Source organism: Perca flavescens, chromosome 14 (assembly GCF_004354835.1).
Source record: "Perca flavescens isolate YP-PL-M2 chromosome 14, PFLA_1.0, whole genome shotgun sequence".
Taxonomy (NCBI): Eukaryota; Metazoa; Chordata; class Actinopteri; order Perciformes; family Percidae; genus Perca; species Perca flavescens.
The window spans coordinates 20,600,609-20,623,342 of record NC_041344.1 but is presented as its reverse complement, the minus strand read 5'-3'; the positions used below and the strand labels follow the sequence as shown (position 1 = coordinate 20,623,342).

Below are 22,734 nucleotides of genomic sequence, written 5' to 3'. Positions count from 1 at the left end.
GGCAGAGGTCAAAGGCTTCACCCTCCTGTTTTCTGAGGGTGCTGTCCTCTCTCATTTTCTCTAGAGCTGGACCAAACAGACCTTTGGTGGGGTTGTATGTTGCGTCCATGACCTCTGCTTTCTGTGTGTCACTCAGGCCCAAGAGGTTCAACCACAAGGCCCTCTCACCTGCGACTGCGAGCCCCATTACGTGGCCTTGCACTGCACCACGTGAGGAGCGCAGCACGAGGTCGTTCACCACACAGATTTCGTCCCAGAGGACCGGGTTAGGTGCCCCTGAGTCCAGCTGACGGCCCATCTCCTCGAGGATTTAAGCCTGGTATGCAGCCATCAGTGCCATCGCATTTAGAGAGCACACTGACTGTGCTGCATATCTGTACATCCTCTAAAAAATGGAGGCGCTCCATTTTGTTAGGCAGAGAAATGCTGTGGGAGGATGAGAGAGCGCCGGTTTGGGTGGAAGTGATGAACCACTGAAGGCTCCACCACAGGGGGTTCGGCCAGCCCCAGTGCTCCCTTGGATCTCAAGCTTAGAGTAACCCTTAGTTGGGAGCTTACTCTTAAACAAGCTGGACCAGTACCGGCTCATTTCCTTCACACAGGCAGGCACTGCCGGCAGAAGCGGTTTCGCGGGCGGCTGGGCTGGTGGGAGACTCTTGCCGTCGTACAGGTCTCTCTCTGCCCCCTCGGGGTCCTGGCAGCCGCCCGTTTACAGACCTCGTACAAGTTGCTGTCCGCTGGGGGAGCAGCATTGGATGCACTAGGAGGCCTTGACTGTTGAACGGGGAACGTGGAGTCCTCCTCCACATCCTCCATTCCATCCATGTCAAGGAGATCAGAGATGGCATCGCCCTCTGTGTCCTCACAGGCCGGTTCCACTACGAGGAGGTCCTCGAAAAGCGGAGGCATGTCCGGGGTCTCCTCATCCATCAAGTCCACCCAGCTAGGTGTAGCTTGCGGCTGATGAGTACCGTTTGTGGCTTTCAGGGTGGTCCCCGACAGACATGGGTCATGACTGTTGGCCACCGCCACCCTCAGTTGCCTTTCCAGTATCTTTTCTGGCACTGATGCACAGTGGGTGCACGACTGAGAGTCAGCCAGCTGCCTGAGCGTGTTTAGTGCCCATGCAGGCTTTGCACATCGGGTGAGGGTCCCTGTCCAAGATGGATGCCCCACATGACGCAGGGCACAGGCGGGATACAGCCTCACTAGCCTTCGGTTCCGACCCTTTGGCGGGGGCCGTTGCAGAGGACATGGTGACTGGAAAGGAAGAAAAACGGCGTAAATATACAACCTTAGCAGGCGTGTCGTGGCACATTAGTCGGTCGGCAAGATTAGCACACAAGGTTTAGCCTGAGCTAATATTAACCGTGTACCGCAAGAGTTAGCCCATCGCAACACGTTAGCTCACTCAAGGTAATCGGTCCAGCTAACAAACGAATGCTAACCAAAACCAGGGAGGCTCGCCGTAACGCATTAGCCAGAGGGTAAAAGAGTTACACAGCTAAGCAACCGATAAACAAATACCGACTAGCCGACAGAAGAGCAGTTCGCCTTGACGCGGACACTGCTTTCAAACTGTGTAACCACAAGGTAAAAACTTGCAAAGTACTTACTCCGCAAATCCAGACTGGGTCGGGAACTGCGTTCGGTGATGTGGTCCTTAACGGTCTGTCAATGAACTGTTTAGCAGATAACCAACCAAGCTAGCCTAGAAGCACTGAGGGAGCTTAGTATAGTTTCTTCATGGGAAGAAAGCGAGAATGATTTGTATGGAGCTGGTCGACTGATTATATGGGGGGTGTGGCCCTAGCACAGTTCAACCTGTCTGTCACGGACAGACATGGTGTCATTGGAGCTTCCATAGTTGGTCACGCCGAGGCAATTCCCATAGTGAAACAACTATTTTGCCCATCCCAAGACACCAATTTAATTCCCTTCTGACTCCCCCTACACTGCGCCCCTTCATAATCATCCTCTGTTCCACCGTTTCTCTGCCTCTGTCCCCGCTTTGCTTGGGGTCTTTTTCAGGTCAGCCCGCACTCATGCTGTGCTTTTTGAGACCACAGGCGCCCTAGGGAAACAGTGTCCTTAACAAATTGCTAATTAAGCATAAGTTGGGTATCGAGTGAGGAGGAGGGAACAGAGAAACTGAGAAGAGCCTGCAGATCGAGTCCCACAGGTCATTTGCAAAGCAGGTAACAAAATGAGCATGCCATTTCAAAACTTGCTGCACTGCAAGCCTTTTTTATCTGCCTGTGTGTGAGAGAAATATTATAGATGAGTGATAAACAGGAATCTACACAAACTGATAGTTAACAAATGTTCAAACAAAGCTAAGAGAAAGCTGTCACCACAACTGGAGACTGATGAAGGCTCAAACAATTGTCCAGTAAGCACAATGTGGAGAAATGGACAGATGAGCTAGACACCAAAATGCTGACATCAGACATCAGAGTTTAGAAGAGGCTACTTACTATCGGACTTTGAACTAAACTGCCATGGATCCAATAAATTGGTATGTGCCGCAGCAATGAGAACACCAGGCATTCTCAGCTACACATAGCCAGTATCCTCAGTGGAAACCACAATTTGAAGCCAATATTAAAAAAAAAAAAAAAAACACACACACAAAGTAAGTAAGATGGCTCCACTACAGAGGGGTGAACGGGTCAATGTCAGTTCCTGGCTACTAAAGAACTGCCTCTGAATGTCCATATGCAAGGCCCAGGAGAGTGCTAAACAAAGGCTTTCAGCTCTGGCAGCCACACTAAGGAGATACACCAGAGGAGCAGAGACCAACAGGATAAATGCCCTGTTCAAAAAACTTTCTTTTGTACGCCCACGTTGCAGTGTGGTAGAGTAACAGGAGGTAAACCAAACTGAACAGTATTGGAAGAGCATATGAGAGAGAGAAAAAGAATCAAACAGACCAGTGTTCAGGCGAACACCTGAGAGTAAGATGGACCACTGTAATTTTCAGTCACCATCACAGCATGGCAGAAAGCCAACAATGGTTGACAAACATTAAGAACTGGGCAGCAACAGGGAACTAAAATACACACATTGAGTTAGATGAGAAGATTGAAACCCCCCTCATGTCTGTACCGTCAATACAAAGCTAGAGCCAGCAGGCGATTAGCTTAGCTTAGCATAAAGACTCAGGGGAAATCCGCTTGTCTGGCTCTGTCTAAAGTTCAAAACTACACCTATCAGCACCTCTAAGCTCAATATTTAACACATTATATCTTGTTTGTTAAATCCGAACAAAAGCCAAGCCAATGACTTCCTCACTTTCCAAGAAATAGTTACAGAACATAACATATTGTTTTACATTTCTGTTTCTATGTGGATTAAACAAACAAGATATACCATATCAATTAGTGCTCTTTATAAGTGCTGGCAGGCAGATTTTGTTACCTTTGGACAGAGCCAGGCTAGCAGTTTCCCATTGCTTCCGCAGTCTTTTTTGCTAAGCTAAGCATTAGCTGGCTCTAGCTCAATATCGAGTGGATTCAATCTTCTAATCTCACTCTTACAAAGAAAACAAAGAGGCGTAATTCCCAAAATGTCAAACTATTCCTTTTACACCTACCACAACACATGAACAGTAATTAACAACTGGTCTTCACATAATCCAAACTCGTGTTACCCATCATAATCACTAAGCTAAAGTGACATATAACCGCATTAGCAAAGTCTAAAATGGGACTGGGAAACCAAACAGAGCACTCATTGTCACACACATGGATCCTTGAATGCTTGGTGCACTTTGATCTTCTTTAAGAACTCTCTGGGCTTTTAAAGAACAACACAAGAGGTCAACTCAAAGTCAATTACACAGGTGACCATATTATCCAGTCATCCCTGTTATTGTGTCCATCCCATGATTATACTGCCAAATTACACTGTCCAGTGAGTGTTCATGTGTGTGCAAACACAGCTCCTCCCCACATACTGGCAGCCTTTCATGATCAGACAGAATGCATAAATAACAGATGAGGAGATAAACCTAATTAACAATCTGTTCCCTGCAGGGAACATAAGGATTGAAATAGAGTTATGTGTATTTTTTTTTATTTTTTTTAAAAGCCCGTTTTCAATTATCACAGGCAATAGGTGTCCACAGGGCCTTGAGGCAAGCCCCTCCACAGTGACTGCTGACTTGCTAAATTGGTAACGTGTGGACTTCTGTGCTTCAAGGGTCCTGCAGGACGCTCAGATTTTGTAAAAATGCCGTTTTTGCTGTAGTCATGTTAGCCACTATTACAAGGCTGGCCAAGAGGCAACCAAAATGTGGTAGGGGGAGGGCTTCAAAGAGTGAAACATAGCTTGAAGGGACAACATCAACCATAATTATGTGGAGGTTAGGGGGAAGTTAAGAAATAAATTCCAGAAGGAAGTTATAGAAAGAGCACTACAGATAATGTGCACTGATTGTTTTCTTCAAGTGCAAGATTTGATGTAATATTTAGATATTTAGCATGGGCATGTCTAGTGGGGTTGTGGCACTATGGGTACATTTCTGACTTATGGGCTCCAAAGTTTCATGGGCCACTTCACACACACAAAAAAAAAAAAAAAAAAGGTTGACGACCCAAAGCTGGCTCATTAGGGACAATTTCACATCTATATATCATGTCATACAGCATCACTTTTGTTTATTTGTCTAGTTTGTTTTCTAGGCTGGAGTCCGTCTAAAACTCAGGCCAGTAAAGAAGAGTGGGTTTCACATGACAATAGGAGTCTGATGTCTGCTTGTCCCAACTCCATCGAGATATACAGCATATGTAAATATTTACACAAATTTCTTACAGTAGATATGCAGCAATATCTTACCATCTTTTACAGTTTATTCAGAGTATGACACCGTTTATTAAATATATGCCCAATAATAGAATAAGCTGTGCTTAGTCTTCCTGTTATACTGACTATTCAGTCCAGTCGTTTACTGCATATGAACATCCAATTAAATATAAACATTTGGGAAGCAGATAACTAAAACAGGTTTGCTGGAGAAATAACTGTTGTCCAACTTAATTGGTGCTCATTGGGAAAAGGTTTGGATGCAAAAAACTATACTAACTAAAAATAGAAATGTTAAGAATCTTCCTTCTTCCGAGCGTAACTGAAGAAGTGATGTTGGTGACATAAAAACAGACTAATGCAATGTGGCTCAGCTGAATTTGTATGTCTGAAAACAAACCTGTCAGAGTGGGGGGAAAAACCCAAAACAACATGGCATTGACCAAAGTAACTGACGTGCCTTTGAATACATTTTTTGATTCTGCTGTTGCTAGTGTTGGAAGGAATTTATCATGACCTCTAAAGCGCTACAAGTAAACACAAATTCAAATGATACTCTACTACAGCCGATTCACATGGACCTCTTCTTCAAAATCTCCCACTCGCACACAATCATGCAGCCTTAAAAGAAAATATACTTTAACCACAAAGAGAAGGAAGGCATGGCTCTGAATAAATCTGTGAACTGCTTCAGTGTTTGCAGTGTCATGTTGGGCAGCCTGCACAAAATTGTTTGTGTCGGAGACACAGATATTAACGTAGCAGGCCTCTGCCCTTCTTCCTACACTTTGCTCCTCTTGAACGTGCAGCTGAACCGCCTGGACCGATTAGATTAGAACACCTGACCAAACACCTCCCTCAATACTGAGATGGTGATTAGCTGAAGTGGAGACCTGAAGGAGCTTCAGCTAGAATAACTTTTAGACAATTCATATGACACCTGGTATAAAATAACTAGCATGTTCAAAGCCAGAGTAAAATTTGATCTCTAATCATTTTTGTAGCAACAAAATACTAACCAAGTGAAGAGCTGTTCAATTCTGTATTAAATCCTTGTCCCTAAATCACAATTTTGTAGCGCAGAATTGAGATTATCATTTCCAACACTAGGTTTGTAAAAAAAGAAACATTTATGTTATGGATTTTATGTTTTCCTGGGATATCTTCCAAGCTTATCATAACCATATAAAGAGAAAGAATTGTACATGGTCAATTAAAAAAAAAAAAAACATACAAACCCAATTGACATGTATGCATGCATCTTAATGTAATACTGTCATATCGTACAACAATAGGCTTTTTCTAAGGCCACAGCAAAGTTCACGGTTTGTGAACAATGTGCTGACATGTGCGGGTCTTAAGCTGCCCAACAGCTGCCCATGTGGACAGCCTGATGAAAATTTACTGAGACGGAGCATGAGACTGTGTAAGTGCCTTCTTGGGGAAACAATTTTGACTTTTACAAGGTAGGGGACAGGGACAAAAGAAGGGCAGGCATGAAACGAACCGCACATGTAAGGCATTCAGCAGTGCATGGAAAAGCATAGCTACAAGGTTAAATCAAAGTGCAGCAGACCGGCAACTAGCTGCTTAGGGGAGGCCGATACTGCAGTCAAGGTTCTAGCAGTTTTGGGCAGAGAGCCCAAGTACAGTACAATGTTCATGCTAATGCAAAGTGTGACAGATGTTTGATCAATGCACTATTGTTGATAACTACTGCATTCAGGAGGCAGAATTAGCATATTGTAAAGGAAAGCAAAGGTTAAGAGGGTAATTGAATTTCTATCCAGCTGCCACAGACACATTTGAATACACACTGGACCGCTTGTGAATACAGTGACACTGACAGTTATAAAGAAAAATGGAAGTGCTTCTTTTTCTGATGATCACAATCACATTCCCTCATTGACACACTGGTTGCAACGGGTGGCATCATTGGTGGAAAATTGTGAATGACTCTGCACACCACCATCCCCAGCTCATTCAGGAAGCATTGCCACAAACCTGGAACGCCATGAACCGTAAATTAATGGTACCAACTAAAGTCATATCTACACAAATAAACAGCAGCTGCAAGTAAAAAAGAAAATAACATTGGGAGGAATTCTCCGCAGCACAACAATACCCTTGTGCATAATGTTACCATATTGATCATTATTTCCCAGCAGTCATTCTGTTACTGGAACGGCTTTGTCACCGCCAGGTGAAGTGGTTAAATGCAGAGGTGCAGATGCTCGGTTTGGTTTAAAAAGGTCTGTATCTGCAAGAGGAACTGTGCGCTTGCTCACCGTTTTGTGACGCCAGTGCTTACTCCATAAATAGACCACCACACACAGCAGTGCATGACAAAATAGCAAAATTTACAAGCGGGAACACCATGTATTTCTGTTACATCGGCATGTGTTGGGAGCAGCTAAAGACATTTATTACCACACACACACCTCTCCACAAAATATCCTGTGGGCGGTGTCGCAGGAAGAGGGAGGAAGCCAGCAATGACATGCATCCCTGATCAATCCTTAAACAATACATAAAAAGGAGAACTGTGGTGCCCACCTACTGCCACAAATTGCACAGAAAATCAAAAGGGACAGAGATGATTGACCATCTTGTATTCAACGTGAATAAACTCTATACTTTCAATTCCCTCTCTTACATAAATAGGAGTAGAGAGAGAAGAGGGTTTTATTATGACTGTCATGTCTGGACACTTTTATGGTTAAAAACTTAATTGTGTTGTTTCACAGTTGATCCTCAGATGTTCTTGTGTGTCTCATGTGCTTTTGATGGTCTGTCTCTCTGTTAATGAGTTTTTCTGTCTAACCATCTGTGTGGCATGACTAGCCTGCCTGTCTCTCTCTATCTTGTAACTGGAAACTTTCCAACCTAACAACTATTTGTGAAGTAAAGGATTTCACAACAGGAGATAACTGATTATATTCTCTAATATATGAATATCAGAAAACGTTATATCCAACCACAGAAAATGAAGTCCATGCCTGCTGTCATTTGGATACAACTAAATACATCTATTTGTTCATACTGTACCTGATGCAGCTGTAGTGTTTAAAGGTGCTGGCAGCCTTTTGACATTCCAGACAGAGCTGGATTGCACCTGGATAGTCTTCCTCCTGAAAGAAACAGAAGTGAGGTAATTTGAAGTACGAAAGCAGTACAGTATGTAGTCTGAAACCAATTTATAAATACCATATATATCAAGAGTAAACTCTGGATCACTCTGGATTATGACCGTAATGTGTGTGACTTCTTCTGTGCATCAGTTTTGTTTGATCTTCTTAAAAGTGATTGTTACAGCAGATACTTACTCACTCAGTGGTAGTGAAATCTATTCAATGTGCTACAGCTGACCTTCACAATAGATAGACATTTTTGAAGGAGCGTCTTGAGTTTGGGTGGGTTTGACTTTCAATGTAGAATCCCTACTGATGTTTGACCTGTCAAGTCAATTATAAAGATATCTGTGTGTGTGTGTGTGTGTGTGTGTGTGTGTGTGTGTGTGTGTGTGTGTGTGTGTGTGTGTGTGTGTGTGTTCCAATACCTCTAGCATCTCGCTGAGTCTTACATCTGTTCTTTGCTGTGAGGCGAATAATGACAAGAGGAAGAAATGAATACAGCAGAAAATCCCTAACAGGCCACAATATTAGTGCTAACTAGTTCAAAACTCATTACATGCTTTAGTGCTGTTACCATGTTAGAGCAAATGATCAAACACCACTAATTAAAAGACAGTATGTTTAATTAACTTTAATCTTAATTTAAATCATGTGGGGAGAACCAGTTGCAATTATTAAAATTATTGTTGACTACATCAATGAGTTTTACAGCAGTGACGTGTCACACAGTGTGTTTGGGACGGTATTTCAGACAGAAACCGCTCAGGGGAGAGTCTTGCAGTTGGTAGGTCAAATTCCCAAGGTGATTCAAAATAACACTGACAGGGAAATCAAAAAACGTAGCCAGGTTTTACACAATTAATCCAAAGGGTAACTTGTAGACAACCGTCATCCCACTGGATGCTGGAGCAATGGCCCTCATTCTTAGCCTGGGAAAACCCTGACAAACTCTCAGTTACAACTGAGAAGGGTCTGGTGTCCACCAGGCTACCTCATTCTGGAAGATCTTCATTTTGTTTTGAAAACCAAATCAGTGTATCACAACAATCCATGTAGTGCTCAAGGACCCAGTAGAAAGCAGGTAGCTACTTGGGACTAAGGGAGAACTTTTTGAAGGTAGGCCAGTAAATAGACAAATGATAAAAAAAAAATATATAGATAAAACGATCTATAGAACGATAGTAAACTTTACCAGCGTCTTGATGGTCCTGAGTGACTTAAGCAGGCCTGTCAGCAGTTGTCGTCTCTTCTGATTGGCTAACAGACCCAAACTGGCTTCTGTGAATCCCTCCTTTGCCACGCTCAGTTGCCTTTACATGAAACGTCACAGTGCAGGGAGCATTTAGCATCATTACAGATTAATACTACTTTGCTTGGCATTTAAAACTCCGTAGTAAGCTTGGAATGGTTTGTAACGGTTGTTACTATCCTACTGTTTATTTATAAAAAATACACACACAAACATACAGTATATGGTCTTGGAGTGCAATTAATGCAGAGGTGGTAAGCTCAAAATCCTGTTTTACCAAAACCTACCAACCTTGACTACTATTACCAGCAAAATGTTTAGGGATACTAAACACCCACCCACACACTATAGTACAGAGTAGCATGTATAGTGGCATGTTTTTGATTTCTACTTTATTTCAAGGGCATACAAGACAGAATAATTTGTAATTTGTGACCATATTAACACACAGAGAATATATAAAGGGAAGGAATGTTATTGTAGTTATGAGGAAAGCACTTAGTATGCAGATGTAGTTTTAATGGGCTATTTCAGCAGCTATTTAATTTACTGAATAGATCGTAGGTAATAGAACACTATTACCTCCTTGCATTAGTGCAAATAACCGCTGCCAGCTGCAGGTTGGTCTGTAACGCTGTCACTCGCTCCAGTTCCTGTGAACAAGGAAGAAGTTTGTGATAAAAATGATAGTAAATAGGACAAAGCAGCATACTGATATGTATAAACACTGGAACATTTTGAAGTTAATGTTTCAAATCCCAAAGAATTATATACTATTTGGCCACTAAAATGTCTATTTAGTACAAAGAAACCCCATAGGCGTACTATAACGCTGAGGGCATGTAAAATCTGAGTGGCACAAAGATCTTCTTAGACTGGTTCATTTAGGGAGCGTTCAGTGAAATATGCCTGTAATAATGCCATTTACCCAGCAAATCACTTCCCCCACAAAGTACAGCGCAGACATGCACAGCAATGCTCACAAACCAACACACATATATGGGAGCAATCTTCATCCATCCTGCTGTGAGCAAGATAGAGCTTACAGATGATGTCATTGTGGTAAGGCATGCATCACCAATGCCAGAGTGTAATGTACTTCAGAGGAAAACTTTCAAAAACACAGCAAAAAAAAAAAAAAAAAAAAAAGCTTCCTTTCTTCAGAGCTTTAACATTAAGAAAAGGATCAATAAGCACTTTGCTCTAAGAGTTCAGTTATTATGCCACTTCAGTGACCTCTACGGAGAACAAACAGCCAAAAGTAGGACCAAGGGCTGTTATATTTTCGACTTTTCGCTTTCTCTCTTGGTTTTAATTTTTTTTGATCTGCCAGATGTCATGCCCGAGGTCTGAGATGCTTGTTTTTTTGCTTTTTATTTTTTTAATGCTGCATCACCCCTCCGCCAAACAGGTCCAGTGTTCATTAAAATGTCCTCATAATACTGTCAAACATAAAACAACCTTTTACCAACAGAATATAGTCTGGGGAAATTCATTTTCAACGGTAATAAAAACAACAACAACAGCATCAAAGTGGCATGTCAGCTGTGGGTACAAGATCAATGTTCCCATTCAAACCAATCTGCCCTCATGATCTCGAGTGTTGAGGAAGACCTTGACAAGTCCTCAGAACTGTTTAACAAAGGTTGATTCAATAACCAGGGCTTTCTCTGAGGGGACATGCACCATGTGACTCTTGTGCTGTTCTGCTCAGGGCAGGCAACGTCAGCATGACACGATACGAATTCTGAGTATTGGTTTCATGAAAATGTTTAAGCAAGCTTAAACTTTATTTGCAGAGATATGCATTAACTGCATGCAGCTTTATTTTCTTTAAATTACAGATGCGGTTATTGTGCTTTCATTAACTTTATATTTGTTAAAAGGCATAATCTTTTTGGGAAATACACTCATTTGCTTTCTTGCCAAGAGTTAGATGAGAAGATCAATACCACTCTCTAATCTGTATGCTAAATATGAAGATACAGCCAGCAGCTTTTTAGCTTAGTTTAGCATGAAGACTGGAAACAGCAAAACAGCCAGCCTGGCTCTGTCCAGAGGTAACAAACTCTGCCTACCAGCGCCTCTAAAGTTGACTAATTTACACGTTATATCTCGTTTTATTCTGACAAAAACCAAAGTAACCCCATAAAACCACAACTTGTGATTTTCACATTTGGCTTTCACAGTTTGTACACTTGTAACCTTCTGATAGAGCCAGGATAGCAGTTTTACTGTTTCCTATTTCATGCTAAGCTAAGCAAAACAGCCACTGGCGGTAGCTTCATATTAAGCGTACATTTATGAGAGTGCTATCACTATTTTAATCTAACTGTTGTAAAGAAAGCAAAGGCAAGTATGGAATGGTATAGCACTTACATTGATGATTTTGCAAATCGAATACTACCCACACTTCTAAGAGCAACTTTCCATAAAGCCATCACCTATCTAGAACACAGTGTCCTTTCTTGAATAAGTTCCTAAGTACTGGTTACAACAGTTTATTAATACGTAAAAGGTACCCTGGTGGCCTTGGTGCACTCAAACGTACATTAAAATGTGTCCTCAGAAAATGCCCTTGCATTCTAAGCAGCGGGAACTGGCTGGGACTCGGCTGACTCACCCGGTCCAGCCAAGAAATAACTAAGAGAGTGAATCCAGCAGTCTGATTCATTTATAGTACTGGGAGCAGTGCAGCCACGTCTTCAGCACCCACAGCGCTACAGCTGTAAAAATCTACTATGTCTAGACTTAGCAATAGTATGAAATTCACCAAATAGTCCACCAATATCATGAAGTGATGGAAAGTCGTTGTAAAGAGTTGTAAAATGAATCAATGATTGACATGTATATCAGTGCATAGTACTAGTTGGTTTAATTCAGTTAAACAGTCAATAATAGTTTGTGTAGTTACAAAATATGTGCACTCAGGGTCAAATCTGGTCAAGGAAGGAGCCGTTTCTTTCCTGTGTCCCTGTATCCCTTATGAACACACAGGTAATACTGTACTGTGCACAGCTGTTGTGCAAACATTCAAACCATGATGTAATGTAGACACTCGTGGATTTAGTTAGGTTTACAAATTCACACAGGAAAAGACCAGAACAGCTTAAATAAACACGATTTCATGTAACAAATATAAATTGAAATTTAGACATTCAGCTTCAAATAAAATCAACAGAGCTAAACATGCGGAGTGCTCAGTATGTAGACTGGGCCTCCAACTTGTTGTTATACCCCTGCTCTGAGCCCTCTATCCCATCTGTAAGCTAAAGTAACCTATGAGACAGTCAGCTAACTCAGCTTGTGTAACGGTGTAACTGTAACTGTGCACAGTGGTGGACTTTGAGAATTGTTTAGTCCCTTTTAGTAGATAGGAGGTTAAAGAGCTGGTGTGCAAGACTGGGATGACTTTAAAAAACAATATGTGCAATTTAATTTAAGTAAAGAGAGGCTGAATTCAACTATTTAACAACATTCAACTGCAGGTATACAGTACTGTAGATCTGTATGTACTGTAGACATTCAGTAAAGGTGAGTCTATTCAAGCACAATGAAACTATACAACCCAACTCCTACAATGTCCACAAACAGCCACTGGCCTGGTAAGTGAAGGTGAAAGAGGAGAAGATGTTTAGCCACAAGGGAGATTTTTTTCCCATGCTTCTTTATTCATATATTCATAAGAGGTCCTCTCTGCAACCCTCCAGCACATTGGCTATGCACTGGCTTCCTGCTACCTATCCTGCCTATACATTCTAATGATGCTGCTGTTCCTGCCCTCTTTGCTTTTTTTTGCATTAGGTGAATAGAAAATAAAGTTCAATTGCATTTAGGACACACAAGTGCAGGGATTCATAGCTGGAGTTTCTAGTATGTTAATGTCTCTACATTCCCACACACAGTGTGACCACACCCGCACACCTCCACACATATGAACAACCCTGTATCCTGTCAATGTTTTGTCTGTTCAATGAAACAGTCTTAAGACCCCTATGTAATTGTCAGGTTTGACCACTACATTACTAATCTCCTTTAAAGAAGGCAACTGGGAAAACAAACAGAGGCACCAGCAGTAACTGCAACAAGTAAGTGTTTCCAGTGGAAAATAATTGAAAGTCCCTTTCCAATGGTGTTGAGTGACCTAGTCAGGGCTACCTGGTACAAATTCATTACAACTTGGACTTCCAGATAGCAATCTTTCTTTCCTAGCAATCTAGGGGTCATGCAGTTGACCACTCAATTCTAACCGGTCAATATTTCCCTACAGAGATGAGAGGGCAGCTATTTTAAATCGTCACACTCCCCGTTTTATAGAACAGTAAGAGAAACCTCAAAGATGCAGGGTAAAGTATATTTGTCAGGCAATTCTGCAAATCGAGGGACAAGCACCAAGTTGGTCAATGCTACTTTTGGTCTTTCTGAATGCTAGGAAATGATGAAGTGAAACTCAGTCTTCCTTCTCATTGTGACATTAATGCAGTGGATGTAGAAACTGAAGGACCCTCTGAACTCCACAGGGCATTGCAGACCAAGTGAACAAGGGCTGAGATGGGTCAATGGAAATGCCCCCGAAATCCTTGGCAACGTCTGCTAATAAGCCCTGCTGTCATTTTGACTCTGTAGAGTCATGGGGAGGGTCACAGAAATAATGATCAATTTGCTATTCATAGACTGACCTTCAGGAGACATAACAATGCTGATAATGTTACTGCAATTTCACCACATACCAAATTGATCAGTCACTTGCTGTGACTTGCTGGGATCAAAGCTTCACTGACTAACACAAATTTGACAGATTCTACCAAACTTCAATAGTGACATATCCGATGGGAGCATGCTATGCTTTGATTGCTAAATCAAATAAATCAAAATATCAACTCCTCCAATAAATCCAACACACACACACACACACACACACACACGATCTCCTGCAAAAACGCTTTTATTTTGCAACCACAAATCACACACGATGTACACAGACATGTACATGATGCTGGCTTCTGCTGCTGCACCAGCGTCTCTATAGAGTTTCTTTACTAACAAACATTGATGTCTAAAATCATTAAACCTTAAAAAAAAAAGGTAATAGAGTAATTTATCTTCCTTTCTATGTGGCAGTGGGTTCAAACTACCCTTAGCTCATGTTTTTGAGGTGTCAAGAATGTTGCTGTTGTTCTAAACAGCATGAGATGAATGAGATCATATCGGTTCACTAATGTCAAAATAATCAATGTATGCCAATAAAACCAGTTAAAAGAATCATTCTGACTCATCGCTATAGCAAACGTGGTCTCCTGTAATCTCTAGTCTCAACTGGATCTGACCAAAAATAGACTGAATATCTTCTTGGTATAGAGACATCCTCTCACACACACACACACACACACACACACACACACACACACACACACACACACACACACACACACACACACACACACACACACACACACACACACACACACACACACACACACACACACACACACACACACACACACACACTCATTTCAGTTCATTGCAACTTCACTAGGCGATCAAAGAAGGGATTTTATGGACTTCATTTTAATTCATTACCTGACTACGTTGGGAACAAAAATTAGGTTATTGCCTCACTTTCCTTATTAATGGATAAAGTCAGATACCCTACTGCCATGGTTACAGATATTCTACGTTATCTTGTTGCTAATAGAGGAACACATCCACTGACGCCCTGATAGCAAAATTATAACACGTTCAGAAAATATGCCATTCCTAAAGAAATATATATAAATAAAAAAAAAGGCAAATATAATTGATATGTTTTGGAATGACTGTTTTTGTAGATAAGTGGCTGGGACAAGAAAAGACAGAAACAGTTGTTTAATGTGTTTGTGAATTGACATTGGAAGCTTACCTTGACATAAGCGGGCTGTTTCTCCAGAATGAGATCGGCGACCTTTTTAGAAACCTGCAGACAGAGAGAGAGAGAGAGAGAGAGAGAGAGAGAGAGAGAGAGAGAGAGAGAGAGAGAGAGAGAGAGAGAGAGAGAGAGAGAGAGAGAGAGAGAGAGAGAGAGAAGAGATGAAAAATGAACATTTAAAAAAAAAAAAAAAAAAGGGAGTAAAAATACATTTTGATGTTCTTTCCAAATGTCACCCCACAGTTTGGACAGTGCAATCTTGCTATCAAGGATGGAGCTAGAATAACAATCACTGATGTCTGTATCTAAAATGCAATTAAGCCAAAGCCTTTTAAAAGAGCATCTCCCATTCTTACTCAGTCATTTCGTTCAATGGCTTTCTCAATAGCATTACTCTTGCTTCTTTCAGAGAAGTTCTGTTCTCTCTGTTCCTATTATGTTTTCCGGTGTTCTCTCCTCTCCTTTGTGAGTTTTACCAATTTGACTCACATCTAAGGTGAAATTGTGATTATCCAAAAAGCACATTGCCTGCTTATGGCATCAAGCACAGTATTCAGCACGGTCACAAGATCAGTACGACCCCCTGCTATGAGTGTTGTGTCCCACTGCTTTTAGTGGAGAAGTAAGAAGCTGAAGAACACTTAGGGTCATTGGAAACTGAATGAACTGTAGCCTCAGCCACACTGAAAGACAATACCAAAAGGTCTTACAGATTGGAGAGGAAGCTATGGTTAACTCCGACTGAAGCCACACATTCAACACTTACAACACTTTTCTAAAAGTGAAAGAATTGTAAGCTGTGTAGTCCGATATTCTACCTTAATAGTGTCATTAGATAATCTACACCACATCTCGATGCCTCCACTTTGTACCGCAGGGTTTCGGTTATAAATTTGTAGTCTGAATTAACTCTGATTACATCATTACGACATCATATTTTGTTACATTTTAGATATATATTTTTTTTTTAGATGTGTTATTTGGTAAAGTGCCCCTTTAAAACAGGCAACAAAAATTTAACTAAGTACATTTACTCAAGTACTGTACTTAAGTACAAATGTTGAGGTACTTTACTTGAGTCTTTGCCACTTTCTACTTCTACTCCACTTCAAAAATAAATATTGTACTTTTTACTCCACCTCATTCATCTGACAGCTTTAGTTACTAGTTTTGCATTCAGTACTTTTAATACTTTAAGTGCATGTTCCTGATTATACTTACAGACTTTTACTTACAGTATGTAACATTTTCAATGTAGGACCTTTACTGTAACAGTGGTATTAGTACTTTCACTGAATTTAAAAAGGATCTAAATACTTCTTCCACCATTGTTTACCCCTAGGCTATGCTGTGGTTTGGTGCTGAGGCTTGCAGTCTCAGTTGGGGATTGGATGAATTTTCATCACATGGCTTTGCGTCACAGTTAAACATGTCTGCCTTCTTGAAGCTGAAAATCTGTACAATTGTATGCATCTTGTATGTAGCTTCTTGATCATGCAAATTGGTTGTTTTGAGGGTTTTTTTTTGCAAATTTTTGAAGATGGACTGCAAGTTTGAGTTTTTTGGCTTAACTTTGAAGCTTTTTACATAATGTCGGCGCGTTCCGAGAAGCATTCATGGATGGTCGAAAAAAAATGTCAGCTTCTTTCGAGGGTAAGAGTTTTTTCTTTGGAGATCTTTTAAACAAAACATGCCTTTTCAAACCCGTCGGAGGGATTTGGGGTTAGGAGGGTTGAAACCGTTCATTCCACACAGTGTTTTTTAACATTAAAAAAAAGGAAAATATATTCAGTAAATATATTCAGTACTATTCAAAAAAGTGCAAGAAATTAGACAAGGTAATGGTACCATTCACAGAGCTGCCACAAAATTAGGCCATAACGCCACCTATTAGCAACCCACTGACTATAACACAAAACTTTTTAAAAAGTAGTGAAAGTAGGGCTGGGCAATATATTGTTATATCGATATCGCGATATGAGACTAGTTATCATCTTAGATTTTGGATATCGTAATATGGTAAGTGTTGTTACAGTAAAGTTATGTCATTTTCTGAACTTACCAGAGTCTTCTAGCTGTTCTATTATTTACCTTTACCCACCAAGTCATTAAATCATTTCTGGAGATTATGTATCAAAAATCTCATTGTGTAAATAACATTTACTTAAAGGGATACGCTACCGTTTCTTGAAATAGGGCTTATCATGGTCTCCCCTAGCTGTAGATAGGTGGGCCAACGCATTTTTTTTGCATGCATTGTTTTAGTCCGGTGCAACACCGGCAGCGCCACCACTAGTTAGCTTAGCGTAGTTAATGGAATTCTATTTTGCCGGTTAGCATGTTGTGAGTAAAAGTGAGCCAACAAAAGACAAAAAAACAACCTAATTACTTACACTGAGACTAAAAATGCATTGGCCCACCTATCTACAGCCAGGGTAGACCGTGATAAGCCTTATTTAAACAAACGGTGGCATATTCCTTTAAAGCATCAATAGTCAACCATACAATACCATCGCAATATCGACATCAAGGTATTTGGTCAAGAATATCGTGATATTTGTCTCTATATCGCCCAGCCCAAGTGAAAGAGTCTAAACACATAATGGAAACCCAGCAGTGAGTTACCAACCCCACCCACCTGAGCCACAAGGCCAAAGTCATTAGTTCTCAGCTCGCCCTCACATACACAAATGGAGACTAATTGTGCAGTGACTGGGTTGCAAAGCAAGCACAGTGCATGTTTAGCAGATAGTAAATGAAAATTAAAAAGTAAAACTAGTAACTGGCAATGAACAATCATCAACTCTGACACACAGTATGACAATGAATGTCATTTCCCCCAGTAGGGACACTAACATGTGCCATGAGGGAGGAATAAAAATGAGGGAAGTTGGAGAAGACAGATGCCTTATACAGACTACAATACAGTACACACACATGTATTAGAATGAAAAAGCTAATGAATACAAGCACTGATAACAGAGACTGAACATGTTTGGACAGCTTGCTCATTAGCAAGAAGGCTGTAGAGTAAAGATACGTATATGTCAGGCGTATAATAAATGTTTCTAAATATGAACATGTTTGCATGTTATGAAGTGTACTGAGATGTATGAGGCAATTAGGGCTAAATTAGCTAGCACTAATTAGGGCTGGTAGCTGGAAAAAGTCTTAAGCAGTTAAGAAGTAGTAGTGAAGGTCAGTCTTCCTAATTAAGAGAGCTAAAGACCCAGACAGAGTAAACCCAGCAGTGAGAGTTTCCACTGCTAACACAGAGCCACTTTGAAGCGTCAGCCAGGCAGGATTTAGGCAAAGGTTGGAAAAGCATTGCCAAATTTAAGACAAAATAAGCAGTGAGAGAGAATTCATTGCTGCTGCAGGAGGGATGGTCATCTCTAGCCTTCAAGTTTAAAAAAAAAAATGTAATGTGATCATCCAAGTTATTAGCATCGCTTCCTCCGACATCTCTGCAGCCTACATTTTTGTAAAGAGAGTCACTTTAAGATGGATGGAAATGCAAAATGTTGTGATACTGCTCATGAGTGGAAGTAAGGAAGTAAGCACTTTCAAAATATGATTAGGATATGTTCATGTTCTAGAAGGCAACTGGCCCTGAGACGAGCCCCTGCCGGGCGTTTTGTCAAATATGTCAATTAAGCTTGGATACTGTGCCAGAGAAATGGGACAGCTGCTTTCTTCTCCAATACCAGCAGATGACTGGTGGATATGTATGTGTCAACACACCAGCTCATCCACACCTCCTCAGCATGAGTGAAGAAAGAGTGGCAAACAGAGAAAAAAAGACATGTGGTACATATGGTACAGTACTGTATCTTTCTCCCTTTTCATCTCACGCAATCAAGTCCCCCCTCCCCGGCCCCACAGTGCAAACACAAGCACACACATCTACGTCACGCCACTTTATAGCATCGTCCTCTACCAGAATGAAAGGCCGCCACACAACAGCCCCATAGTGAGAATCTGAAAGCACTATTATCACTTCTTCAGAAGGCCATGCTCTATTTCACACACTGACAACTACAAGCCTGCGTAGGCATGCCTGCGTGCGTGTGGAGGAGTCAGAACGTGTCCAGTATATAAATACACATAAATTGTCCACCTATTGAGATGTTCTTTCCGTCCGTAGCAGCAGTAGATCGGCACTACTTTAGGAAATCGCAACACGTACACATCATCCATCATCCATATGAATGACTTTACAATACAATAAAGGCATTTCAAAATATGTGTTTTTTGCAGGACATTGTCCAATGAATTCTGATTTTTTTTAAAAGTGAAAAATGATAATTCAGCAGCCCCTTCAAGCCGTGCTCTACCGGCATATTTTAAACTTTCTCCCATATCTTATATGCAATAAAATGACATTTATTTTACTGGAATTCAAGCCCTAGAACTCCCCATATTGAAGCAAATCAATCACACCTGATCCCAGTGACGGCAACAGTGTTGCTTTGCTGATACAAATCCACAAATATTTTTAACAAACTTATTTTGGCAGGAGGCTTCATGTTTACTGATAGCAAATTCCCATCTGTTGTGTTCAGGAGGGATGGGAGTGATAGTTACAGTATATGTTAAAATGATTAACTGCAGAATAAAAGCAATTATTGCCATAAATCATAAATGGCAACAGGTGTAATCTCCATCTTCTGGTAATTATTCTAAAACTGAATAATCGGTGGGATAGTGAGACCAGAGAGGAAGTGGAAAAACACAAATACATATTTTTAGGGCCTTCCATCTAATGTATGTATGTATATGTGTACATATATACATATACACAGCTGCTGCATGTTTATACTATTTGTGAGTGTACATAATGTTCTATAGTCTCTTTCTCAAGGTAATAGATCTGTTCAATTTAACATGTACAACTGCAAGATGATGTCAGAAAGAAAGACAAATGTAGCTTGAAAAAACAAATATAAAACAAATAAAAGAAGGTATACACTGAAGATATTTTACAAAATCTGCAGGGCATTGAGGTAGACAACCAGGTAGAGGGATGCTTATTTAGGCTCACGATTGCAGGTTTGTATTGACGAGCTTGCTGAGAAACATGGCTGCGGATTTTCTGCCCGACAGCACATTGGACCAATTACCATGGCTATTCCAATGAGGTGCTTGCCAGAGAGAGAGACAGACAGAGGGTATGTGTGAGAGTACTTTTGTGTGCTCTCACACATACCTAGGGCTTTACTAACTTGTAGGTCTCACCACGCTACAGGCCACAAAGTCTAGAGCATCGTCTCAACTAGGCAAACAGCTCTGTGGGCAACTGCCAAAAGCGGCAAAAGAGGGGAAGTGGGGGCGGGGGGGGGTGTGGCATGTATGAAAAAGAGGGATAAGAGGAGGCGTGGAGGGAATAGATGTGGCAAAGTACAACAAAAACAAAAGTAGAGCTGAGGGAGCAAAGGAGACAAAAAGTGTGTGGGGAAAGTAAAGAAGCTAGTCAGGAAGGAGAATAAGCGGCGAAAACTGCAATGGTCTGTGAGCATTGAGGGTGCAGAGGGGAAAAGAGCTGCTTTCTCCACCACGTGTTTCTATAAATAGAATTTGTTGACAGGCCAGCTCTCCAGTCTGAAACTGTGAATACCTGACTAACCTTGGAATGATGGCTACTATGTAAATGGTCCTGCTGTGGCCACAGGAGGAAAACGCAGTCGCTGACGTCATAAGAGTCCGCAATACTACTTTTTGGCTTAAACGGCCATCTATCAACAAAAACAAATCATGGTGTTTAGGGCTGTTAATGTTCCTGTCAAGTCTCACACACACACACGCTGTTGACTGGGGTGGCACACAAGAAGTTGTCAGGAAGGCAGACGCAATATTTGAGGCGTCACGCAAATTGTAGCCGGAGATAAATTGCTATGAGATAATGGGGCAAACACAGAAACTCTAAACTTTTATCTAAATGAAAACAGGATTTCAGGTAATCGCATTTCAGATATATTAGTGTTTCATGTCTGCAGTGTAAGTGTTTAAGGTTTTAATCAGTTTACATTACTGTCTTTTTGCTGAAAAGCTACTAAATGGTGAAGTGAGAATGTTATCGACTGTTTCCAAGGTCAGGAATGAACTTTAAAACCTCAAGTTTTCATCTAGCTTTGTGACCACATTGCTCCCATTAAAATGGTAATACTTTTTTTTTTTTTTTAAGTAACTTTTAGTTACTAAAAGGATCTGAGGCGATATGAGCTTGCCACTGGTGCACATTTTGTGCACAGCCTTGAGAAATACTGCAAACTATTTCTAATAATAACTCAAGCACAAGGCTGCAGAAGCTCAGTTTGTGGTACTAGCGCAATCCCGCGCGGACCAAGTACAGAGTGTGGACTGGTAGCTGGAGAGGTGTCAGTTCACCTCCTGGGCACTGCCGAGGTGCTCTTGAGCAAGGCAAGCATTTTGTTTGAAGGTTCTGACCAATTACAGGAAGATCTGGCAGGTTATCGTTAGAACCCGAAAAACAAAGCAAAAAAGATAAAATTAGCCGCAGCAGCGCATTGGAAGAAGAGAAGACGAAAAGGGGGAAAAACACTCAAAAAAAGTCTGACACTTTCCATTCCCTCCCTAGATGATTAAGATAGATGGTTGTAATTAGGATAAACTGATGTCACTTTTTATTTGTATTTTTTTTTCCAGTCAGGATTATGAAAGAGGTAAGAGACAGTAATTGTCTTTGGTGCGACAATACGCTGGCTGAACTCCAGGAAAAACATGTACATTTTTTTTTGGTTTAGTTACTGTTCACCCCTCCTGTTTTTGTTCGGGGGTTATTGGTGTTGTAAAAGGGGGGAAATGGCTGAAATGTATCCTTACTGGTTGAACATGTATTATGTCTTGATAACCCAATGAAGATATGTATGAAAAGAAAAAAAAAAAAAAAAAAAGTCTGACACTTTTCAATCTTGGGAGATGGGAAGGATGGGAGAGTCCATACACAAACCAATCAATTGCAAGTATAGGGAGATGCAGCTCATGTACAGTAGGTGATGAGCACAGGACCTAGTCATGTATAGTTCTTGCTTGCATAATTACAATGTGAAACCAAAACTAACCAGATCAAATGTATACAATGTAACAAAAATGTGAATCTTGGTTCGGTCTTATAGGTGTGAAAAGGCCCTTGATTAGCAGGTAGAGTTTTGGCCCTCAAGTACATTAATGAATAAACGTTCATGCCAAAACAAATAAGAATCCCTAAAAGTTAAAAGAAAATTATTACAGCTCACATGTCAACAGATCCATTCCATGACAACTGAGCACACTCCATGGAAATGAAAGCTGTGCTATACAGTTGAAAGCTCAGGAAAATTATGTACTGTATGTGGACGATAAGTTTGGATTTTTGTTTTTGTTTGTGCGTGCGTGCGTGCGTGCGTGCGTGCGTGCGTGCGTGCGTGCGTGCGTGCGTGCGTGCGTGCGTGTGTGTGTGTGCAAGGGAGATACTTACTGCTGCCTGTTGTCTTTTCAGCTTGTCTCTGTACTCCTCCAGCTCCTGCAGGTTCAGCTCAGATGGTAGTTTCTAAAATCACACATATACAAACATACTACCTTATTGTTCGTTTTACAATACATCCGCCTACAGTACACAGGTGAAACCCCCAGAGTTTTTT

At 41.0% G+C, this 22,734-nt stretch overlaps 1 protein-coding gene across 1 annotated transcript in view; it reads right to left on the bottom strand.

Annotated features, from left to right (window-relative positions):
- The window catches only part of vps50 (VPS50 subunit of EARP/GARPII complex), a 111,428-nt gene that overhangs the window by 78,058 nt on the left and 10,636 nt on the right, over window positions 1-22,734 (bottom strand). Inside the window, 6 exon segments of the mRNA XM_028597519.1 lie at window positions 7,855-7,937; window positions 8,366-8,401; window positions 9,133-9,250; window positions 9,772-9,842; window positions 15,089-15,142; window positions 22,572-22,643. Coding sequence (XP_028453320.1) covers window positions 7,855-7,937; window positions 8,366-8,401; window positions 9,133-9,250; window positions 9,772-9,842; window positions 15,089-15,142; window positions 22,572-22,643 — 434 coding nt within the window.